At 39.4% G+C, this 9,574-nt stretch overlaps 1 protein-coding gene and 1 long non-coding RNA gene across 3 annotated transcripts; both read right to left on the reverse strand.

Moving 5' to 3' along the window:
• Nucleotides 1-3,410: 3,410 nt before the first annotated feature.
• LOC149390369 (putative transcription factor At4g00390) lies at nt 3,411-4,960 on the reverse strand. The gene is made up of 2 exons (XM_089621187.1): nt 3,970-4,960; nt 3,411-3,635 (listed from the first exon to the last, which is right to left on the reverse strand). The coding sequence occupies exon 1, from the start codon at nt 4,813-4,815 to the stop codon at nt 3,976-3,978; it is 840 nt and encodes a 279-aa protein (XP_089477313.1). The 5' UTR covers nt 4,816-4,960; the 3' UTR covers nt 3,411-3,635; nt 3,970-3,975.
• A 1,265-nt stretch (nt 4,961-6,225) lies between these two features.
• Nucleotides 6,226-9,038, reverse strand: LOC149390370 (uncharacterized). 2 transcript variants are annotated; one of them, XR_016300275.1, is made up of 3 exons: nt 8,556-9,038; nt 7,421-7,511; nt 6,226-6,435 (listed from the first exon to the last, which is right to left on the reverse strand). It is a non-coding gene; the product is annotated as an uncharacterized LOC149390370 (long non-coding RNA). The 2 variants fall into 2 exon arrangements; XR_016300276.1 differs by having other exon boundaries at nt 7,421-7,588.
• Between the last annotated feature and the right edge of the window lie 536 nt (nt 9,039-9,574).

Here is a 9,574-nt window from a genome sequence, read left to right on the forward strand (position 1 = left end):
GCTTCAATATGAGTTTATTCAACCCCATTTGGCATAATTCGAAAGTCTTTTGAAACACACGGTTATTCGGACTCTTTCCCCAATCTTCCTTATGCTTCCCGAACCTTGGAAACGTGACTTAGGACCCTCCCAAGACGCATCACCCTCAAATCCCTCTTAAGAATCAAAAGATCGAAGGACCTTTAGGGCCAACGCATGCAAAGTGTTATCTTTTTTTTCTTAACGTCTAAAAGAGCGGATCTCTCACCTTTACTCGTGATTCGAAGGTCTTCCAAAACTCTTTGTTATTCAGGCTCTTGCCCCAGTCTTCCTTGGACCTCTTGAAACTTAGAAAAGTGACTTAAGGTCCTCCGAGACAAGATAGGTGATCAAGTCCGTCCACGTCACGTGTCCCCGAATGTTAATTGAAAAACGCATATTATATATATATATATATATATATATATATATATATATGTGTGTGTGTGTGTGTGTGTGTGTGTGTGTGTGTGTGTGTGTGTGTGTGAAATATTAGTTTTTTTTCTTTCAAATGATGGTTGTTTAAGATTCTTTCAAGTGTTGGTTTCAAATTTCAATCTTTACTATTTTCGAAAGAAAACGTAAAGGATATCATTCAACATGATTTTAATCTCTCACTTTCTCGATAGTGGTGTTTTCTTTATCTAATTTTAAAAGAATTAATGACATTTTTGGCCCCTCGTCTTGGACCTCTTTAACACCTTGGTCCATGATTAAAAAAACCTGCAGTCTTGGCCCATTATGACCAGGCAATTTTCATATTCGGTACTTCTGTTAATTATTCTGTCAAAATTGACGGATACTCATCACATGCAAGTCACGTGTCCGAATTTTTATTGTTTGCTTGAATTTTTTTTGTCTTCTTCTTCCCCATTTTCATCTGATAAAATTCTTCACAAGAAAAAAAATCCATTTTCGTCTGCTCAGGTGTCCGTACGAGTCCTGAACCGTCGAAACAACCAAGCTCTTCTTCATCTCCGCTTGTCCTTCTTCAAGCTCGCCCTGAGAGTGCGCGATTCTCAGAGCCTGCTCGTAGACTTCACCGGAGCGCCTCAACACGGCTTCGACTCGGTCTCCGACTTCCACGGCCACCTCCGCCGCTCGCTGAGTTCGCAGATTCGCAATCTCCACTTTTCTCTTCGAATGATGAACCAGAGTCTATAATAGAAGTGTCCACTGTTTCTGATAAATACCCAACCCTCTAATTATTAGATGATAAATGCCCTTCTCATCTAATAATTTGACAAAAAAAAAAAAGAAAAAAAAAGCCCAAGCCTCTAGAGAGGTCAAGAGCGATCTGAATCATGACCCACTCCCGAGAGAAGAAGAGCCACTCCGCCTCGCACCTCCGGCAGCGAAAAACCCTAAAAATAAGGCGGCGGGGCAGTCTTAAGAAGCCACTGCCTTATTTTCGCTTCCCATAGAACGCAAAAAAAAAAAAAAAAAAAAAAAAAAAAACACCAATATTCCATTACGAAGACGACGATGAAGATGATTCTGGGAAAAAAATTCAGAGAAGATAAGCGAAAAACACCAAACAGTACTGGTCCCTACACTGGTATTTAAAGTCTGGAATCAAAATATCGAAACCCCCAAAACCAGACAACGACAACAAAAGTGGTCCCTTTATTAAAAAACAAAGCATAACAAATACCAGCAGTGGTCCCAACATTTCACTTTCATAAATACTTACCCACTAACACCCGACATCCTGGATTTATTTATATTTAATCTTGAAATAAAGATGTTCACCATATGGTGGTAAGCGCACCGATGCGTTACTTTGGGAATCGCATTTCTTGTTCTTGGACGGAGATTTACGAGCGGTCTTCTTCGTCGGAGACGATTTCTGCTTCTTCTTCGCCGGAGATTGATTTCGCGAGGGTTTCCTACTAGTTTTCACCATTTCGAAATAAATGTCCAATTTTTTTCGAAACTGATTCAACCCGCTTCTTTTCTACCCAAAAAATTTAAATGAAATTAATCATTTAAATTATCTTTAATTCATATCATGAGAGAATACCAAATATACCCCTCGCTGATGGGTCACGTGTCGAAAACGTGGGTTTGTCATGGATGGTAACTGAAAATAATAAACGGAAGGGGCGCAATTCAAAAAAATTGAAAGATCAGAGTAGTTTTTGTGGAAATTTCGAGTTCAGGGGGTGAGTTGTTACCGACCTCCGAGTTCAGGGGGTATTCTAGTAATTTATCCTAATATAAATCAAAGAAAAGGTTGGTTGCCTTGGAAGCCATGAAAGCGGAGGGTTCTCTGTTGAATTTATTTGCAGAAGATAGTAGAAGCTTCACGAGACGCACCAAAACAAATATAAGAAGTTGAAAAGTCAAAACTACCAAACATTTGAGAATATTTCAGAGTAAAGAAATTCAAGGCTCACCAAATACAGTGGATTATGGAAGTAGTGGACATGGTTTTTTTTTAGTAAAATAAAAAATAAAAAAATGCCAATGCAATACTATCGTCACCGTTGCATTCGTTGGCACAGTCTACGCTCAATACCTTAAAAAGTTAAAAAGGAAAAATCAACTATTTATATTCATATCTAATTGGTGCTTTTTCTAGTTCATTTCTCAACCCCATGCTTCATCACAAACAACTCGAAGACTATCTTCATATATAGTTCATTAGAAGGTATCTATCATTTGCAAGATCCCATGACGTCTAACAAAAAGTAAAAATAAAATATTATATTCCGCCTACAATTTAACTAGGGAAACCATGGTTACAAACACTTTCTCTATGTAAAGATTCAATCCCACCGTTAAATCAAGCTCACAACACATTTTTTGGCCTCCAAACATTTACTTGCCCAAACAAAATGAATAAACAAAAACAGAACTTTTTATATCAGTAACTTGTGAAAACTCATTAACCATATTACAAGTTACTTATGACCCTGCTTATGGTGGACAAGAATGTTAAAATTATTCCAGAACTAGAGATGTCAAAGACAAACCCAACTGACCTGTTCGGATAGTAGAAAATCCCAAAAGAATGAACCATGACTTTGGATAATATGCCCATAATAAGAAAACACATGTACAAAAAAAAAAAAAAAAAAAAAAAAAAAAAAAAAAAAAGAGAGCATGAGAAAATTATTTAGTTCTGGACAAGACTAATTATCTATGATTCCTAATTATTTTCGCCCCGATATTTAGTAATAAAAAATAATTAAACAATGGCGAGTCAAAATAAATTCACATAATTCAACAGAAAGCCTAAATCAGGTATGATTCAACCAGGAAGATTATAAAAATAGATTATTTTTTTAATTAATGAAAAATACTTCGGAGTGGTAGAATCTTTAAAAACTGTTTCCGTTTTCCAATTTGTAATTTTTTCAAACCTCATGCATGTAAATGCTGAACAATGAACAATGAACATATGTAAATAATTGATAATACACTTAAAAAGTAATGAATAATAAGCAAAAGAACATTAACAGAACTATTGTTCATGTAGATAGATCAGAAGGTAAGAAAGATTGCAGGAATAAACAACTTGGACTCAAAAGCCACCAAAAAGAGTCCAACATTATAATGACCACAAAACTTCACTCCATCTTTTCTAGTTTCCTTATCCTTTCTCTAGTTGCCTGCAAGATTTACATGCGTCAAAACCTCATATAGCGAAACAGCTAACATTGACATTAATGATTTTCATTGAAAGTCAATAAGCACATAAAAGAAGTTAAAAAAACACAAACCAAGGAGTGAACTATCTTTAGTAGAAAGATACAAGCAATGCGAGCATTTTGATCTAATTAATTGATTAGCTACAATCTATTTTCTTCTCTTCTCTAATTGTTTGTTGTCCAACTACAATTCCAAACAACACAGACAACCAATCCAGCAAGAGCCATAGACACGCATAAATAAACACGCTCGAATTCAAAAGCCACGGGAGTTGAAAAAAGAAGAGTCTTTTACATGGAATCAGGAGGAGTTGAGGGAGTCGTGGAAGGACTTCAACTCCTCGGCCATGAGCTGAGTCCTTCTGGCGCAGAGATCAAGCTTTGAAAGCCCAATAGCCTTCCATTTGGCGATCAGATCAGCTTTCCCATCCGCAGGAAGCTGCTCCACTGCCTGCAGGACCACCGTATCCCACTCCACCCCGGCAGCCATGGTTGCAGCCCCCAAATCAAACCCGGCCACAACTGGATCGAGCTCGGGCTTAGGCTTAGGCTCGGCCTCGTTGTTCTCGCCGGCCCAGAGCTTGTGGGAGAGCTCGAACATCTGCTTCTCGTGCGCCTTCGTCGGCGCATAATTGTCTTTGCGAGCGTTTTTCTTGTACTTTTCCTTCAGGCGCCGGATTTTTTCAGTCACCTGGTTTTGGGTGCACTCCTTGAAGTCGACCGACTTCTTGATCATGTCGTGTAACGCCGCAATGTCGGCCACGACATCGAGCCCCTTCTTTGAGAACTCATCCAGGCTGGTTAATAAAGTGACTTCATCTTCTTCGCTCCATATTCTCTGAAATAACAACTTCTTCGGCTCTTCCGTGTTCACTGCCGCCGACGACTTGTGCTTCTGCTCCGACGCCTTGTTCTTCGGCGCCGCCGACTTCTTCTCGGACTTCTTCTCTTCCTTGTTCACGGTCGCCGCCGATTTAGTCTTCGGCTCTTCGGACTTCTTGGGCGTAGCGATAGGGCGCTTCGCCTGAGTCGTCGTCTTTTTTGCCGTTCGTATCTGTTCCTCTTCCGATGATGACTGGTCGTCGGAGGACGAAGCGGCTGGGACATCATCGAGGGTGGTGGAGGGGCGTTTCCGAGACATGGTTACAGTTTAGGGTTTAGGGTTTCGAATTGAACACAAAAAGTGAAGCTTTTTTTTCTTCGGCTCTGTTGGTGTTTTTTTTGCTCGGAATTTGGCTCTGTTAGACGGTGTGAACGGGAGATGAAGAAGTAAATAAAGTCGGGTTAGGGTTTTCTTATATTTATATGTCTATGGCCCATAAGGCCCATGAACGATTTTGGTGCTCGAATCGTTTGATTCGATATCATAGATTTGATTCAATATAATCACTTACTCATTTATCAATACTGTCTAACATGTTATTTAATTTTTAATTTTTTTTAAAACATGTTTGTGTGATTCTTGAGAAAATAATGTTTTTAGTTGATGGATTACAAATTGTAATTAGCAAAATGGTTATTTAAATATCAATGTTTAAAATGCCGGCGAATTTCTTGGAATTTTCGGGAGAAAATCGTTTCCGGTGAACTAACGGCCGATGATAGAGGAAAATGTCGTTTCTTTCATGTTTGTCGTTCGAATATCGTGGAAACGACATGCCGCTTCGGACGAAAACGACCGTCACAATCAACCTTCTCGTCATCATGCGGAACAACCACCGGAAAAGCAATCATCAGGGATAAGGTACCCATATACCACATCGCGTCACGACGAGGAACTCAGTCTGCATTCGCAAGACAGCGAACGAGGGACAATCAGATTCCAGCATCGGATATTGGAGCTCTACACACAACTCACAATACTCGATACCTAGCTGGAGTCTATCCTCGAGCACATCGGGCACCGGTCCACAATTTCCGAACAAATCGGTCTCTATATTGGACAACCAATTCAAAGCCGAGCTGGTAGAATCCGTAAGCTTGATCCTCCCATTCGTCTGTCTCCCATGGCGCCGAACGTGTATTGTATCACATTTTGGAACATCTCTCAATCTCGGCTGACATTGTCGTCAGTGGTGAAATGAGTCCATCAACTCAACGTTGGGCCAATAAGAAGGGGTCATCGCAATACTCGTATGGGAGCAGTGAAGCGCCGAGACGACACTCATCCACTCACAGGTCAGACCGATCTACCGGCCCCTAAGTGTTGGTGCCTCTCACGACATTGAACGTACTTGCGGTCAAAGGAATTTGTGTGACCGCATCACGGTACATACAAATCTCATCGGGGAGGAGAGATCTAACTCCTAGCAACTCATCTTGCATCATGTCGAACCTATCTCTAGACAAGTCGACTCTAAGCCCAACATTATCACATGGCATACTTGCGACCTGTACCGAGAACACGTATCCCAAGTCTACAAAAACGGTTAAACCTAAGGCTCTGATACCACAAAATCTGTCACGACCCGCGAGTGACAGCTCACCCGCGAGTCGCGACCGATCAATTCCAATCATACAATACATATAAAATAAGAGATCAGAGTACTTTTATATATTAAAATAGTTTGCGAAAATCCCGGGAAATTTTTTGCTTTTAACTTAGAGTCTTATAGCGACTCATATACAAATACATTCTGGAACGTTTTAACAAAAGACACTAACCACCCGTTAAGAAACCCCATAGCCCATAGGTCAAGGCAATACGCGCTCTCGATTTCGGTCTTCAATCTTGTTTCCCGCTTATGAGCTTTTCCCCTATCTACATTACCAAGAGTCATAAAGCTATGAGTCGATTGACTCAGTAAGTGGAAGTCTAATCTATACAGTAAAACGACTAATGTCATGTGACGTGCAAACAAACACATAAGAATGCAGGATGCAAAAGCCGCTAATTCTATAGCATGCATAAAGCGTGATCACATCCTAGCTAACACTTGTCACTCCGCAAGGTTATACATCTCTTTGTCATAACCTCCAGTACGACAAGAGACCAACTTCAAACTTCGAGCAACAGTCTTTCGCTGGCCTAAGAGTTTTCGGTTTGTCTAGGATCCACTAGTGGTACCATTTTTATTATGACGCCAGCGCATATTGGGCTCTGACGACAATGAGCTCACGAATCGCGACCTTCACCCATTCCGACATACGGTGCTGCATCAGCTACCGTCGAGTCTCCAGTCTCGCAACGAGCTCGCGAATCGCGACCTTCACCCATTGCGTAATGAGTACTCAGCGCACGGACTTTTAAGTCCGCTAAATACAAGTCATTGACTTGTGGGTACCACCGACAACGTTTTTAATCTTTAGATACTCTAACATATAGAGTACACAACTAAGTATATACAAGAGAGCGTCTCGGGTTAAATCCCGAAAGAATTATTATTTCCATTTTCTTACTCGTTAAGTATTTTAGGTTGAAGACTCGGGACGTGACTCCCGGTACTTCTACCCTCGGTTCGAATCCGAGAGTCCGTTTCTGCTCTCCTGACACCTCTGATCTAACCTATCCCTATGGTTGGTAGAGGGATCTAGCTACAACAAATAACAACGTAGCTGGTTCAAGTTAGCATTTGAACCTACAGGTAAAACCCGAACTAAGTTTTCCATAAAGAGTGGCCGAAGCCTTAATCTTTGGTGTTTGTGTCTTTTAAGGCTTTTCCTACTCTTTATTATTATTAGCACGTAAATGCACGTAAATATGATTATTCCCTTGGTAAGTAGTTGACTTATGTCTCGACACTTACCCGGAATAATCAAACTGCTTGACTTCCGCGTCCCAACGCTTCGCCTTGCGTTACTCGTCTCCGTACGCCCCTCGAAAGAACTTGGCACGTCCTGGAATTTGTTAAGAATATTAAAATTCTTAACTAAGGCTTCGTTAATTATTGGGCTCGGGAAAAAGAGAGTTGAATCTGGGATCGTTGACGGAACAACCGCATGTTAATTTGATATTCGAGAATTTAATTTATTAATTTTCGGTCCTCGAAAATTAACCGTTATTGAAGACCCGTAATAGATCAAAGGTACCGAAAAACGGTACGGAAAAATAATTTATACTTGGCAAGAGTCGAGCGATTATTAATTAACCACTTAACCCTTTTCCGGGCCCTAATAAAAATCTAAAAATCCTTTAAGTCTAGATTTTTAGATTATCGATCAATTAAATTTTCGAACATCAAAAGAATAACCAGAACCCGGAAAACATCGTTAACCTTCCAAATCATTATCGAACCAAACCGAATCATTTCCGAATTCAAACCACGCTAACCAAAAAAAAAAAAAATTAAGTCTCAAATCAAATACACCATTTCCAAGTTTAAATTCTCAGATTCGACACTCATCAAAGAACGTGTCATAACTTCAGCTACACAACTTGAAATCCAACGATTCAAGTTTCAGAATAAAATTAACATCCACACCTTTCTAACAAGATATACAAGCCAAATTTGGACTCAGGAAGCTAACTCAAAAGCATCCCACAAATATCAGTTTACAATTCGGTATTCCTAGTTTTTCCAGCTTTGAAGCCCTATTTTCAAAAATTCATAGCTCACTCAATTCTTAACGGAATTACATGTTCTTGGATGTTTTAGAAACCTCATAACATCTAATTTTCAGGAAAAATATCAAAAAATCCAAACTAAACTCGTACTGACCTGCCCACGTCAATTTATATAGGCTGTTCACACCGAAATCAAAATCCTAACATAACTCAAAATCGATTCAAACTCACGAATCCAAGCACAAGCAATACAAACCAAGCTCAAACCGTTCTAATCTAATCAATTCCATGAAAAACTTCTCAAAATCACAAATCCCCAATTTCACAATCAAACCCTAACTCCCCAAAAATCCATTCGGGGAAAGAGGTTTCCTCACCTTGATTCGTGAAATCACTTGACCCCGGTGCTTCCTCGTTCTCTTCCCGGCGTTTTTCCTTTGGTCTGGCGTCTCGGTGGCTCACGGCAGCGGTGGCTCGTCTCAGCCGGAGCGCGCGCACAAGTTGGAGGCTCGGCTGGTAGCGCGCGGGGAAGAAAGAATAAGAAGAATGAAGAAGATTGATGATGGTGGAGGTGTGGCCGAGTGGTGTTGTTCTTGTCGTTGCTGTATTTTTTTTTTTCTTCCTTTGTTCTTGTTAGCAGGTTTCGCTTGGGAGAAAGAAGGAACGGGTGAGAAGAAACCTGGTGGAGAAGAAGAAACAAGCATGACTTTTTTTTTTTAATTGAGCAAGACTTCTTTATTTGCTCATTTAAGTCTTCATATTTTTCCCTAAGCCTCACTTCTGGACCCAAATTAAATTTTTTGTTGCAACTGGATCCTTATTTTTTTTTGTTGCAATTGGGTCCTATCCATTTAATTCCTTATTCAAACCCACAATTAAATGGATATCGATTTTATAATTTAAACCGAGAATTTTCTCGTTCGGATTTGATTAATTTAAATATATTTAAGGTTTCTCGGAAATAATTCTCGTCCTTGAGAATTTATTTCTTAAATTAAATTCCGGAATATTTCTTCGGAAAATCATTTATTATTTGAGATGAACTCGATAAATCCTTTATTCATTCCGAGATTTTTCATTACCTTAAAATATTTTTAAATTAATTCTATAAAAAAATTATGACCATATTTCACTCAAGAATTTAATTGGAACTACGGAAGCTCGTTTATTAAACTTGAACTTACAAGTCGAGAAATTCAAAAGTTTATCATTTACACTTAATGAGAATGAATGTTTCATTTTATTGATTTGAATTCAGCTTTACATCAAATTACCTTGGAAATGACTTATTACACATAAGTAAATACATAAATCATATATATATGGGGACTTAACCTAACATGATTTGTGTTTCAACATAAGCAATGAAAGAATCATATTCCGACCTGAGTCCTTC

This window comes from Urtica dioica, chromosome 7, assembly GCF_054948205.1.
Source record: "Urtica dioica subsp. dioica isolate 48M chromosome 7, U.dioica_male_clone48M_v1_H2, whole genome shotgun sequence".
NCBI classification, from domain to species: domain Eukaryota; kingdom Viridiplantae; phylum Streptophyta; class Magnoliopsida; order Rosales; family Urticaceae; genus Urtica; species Urtica dioica.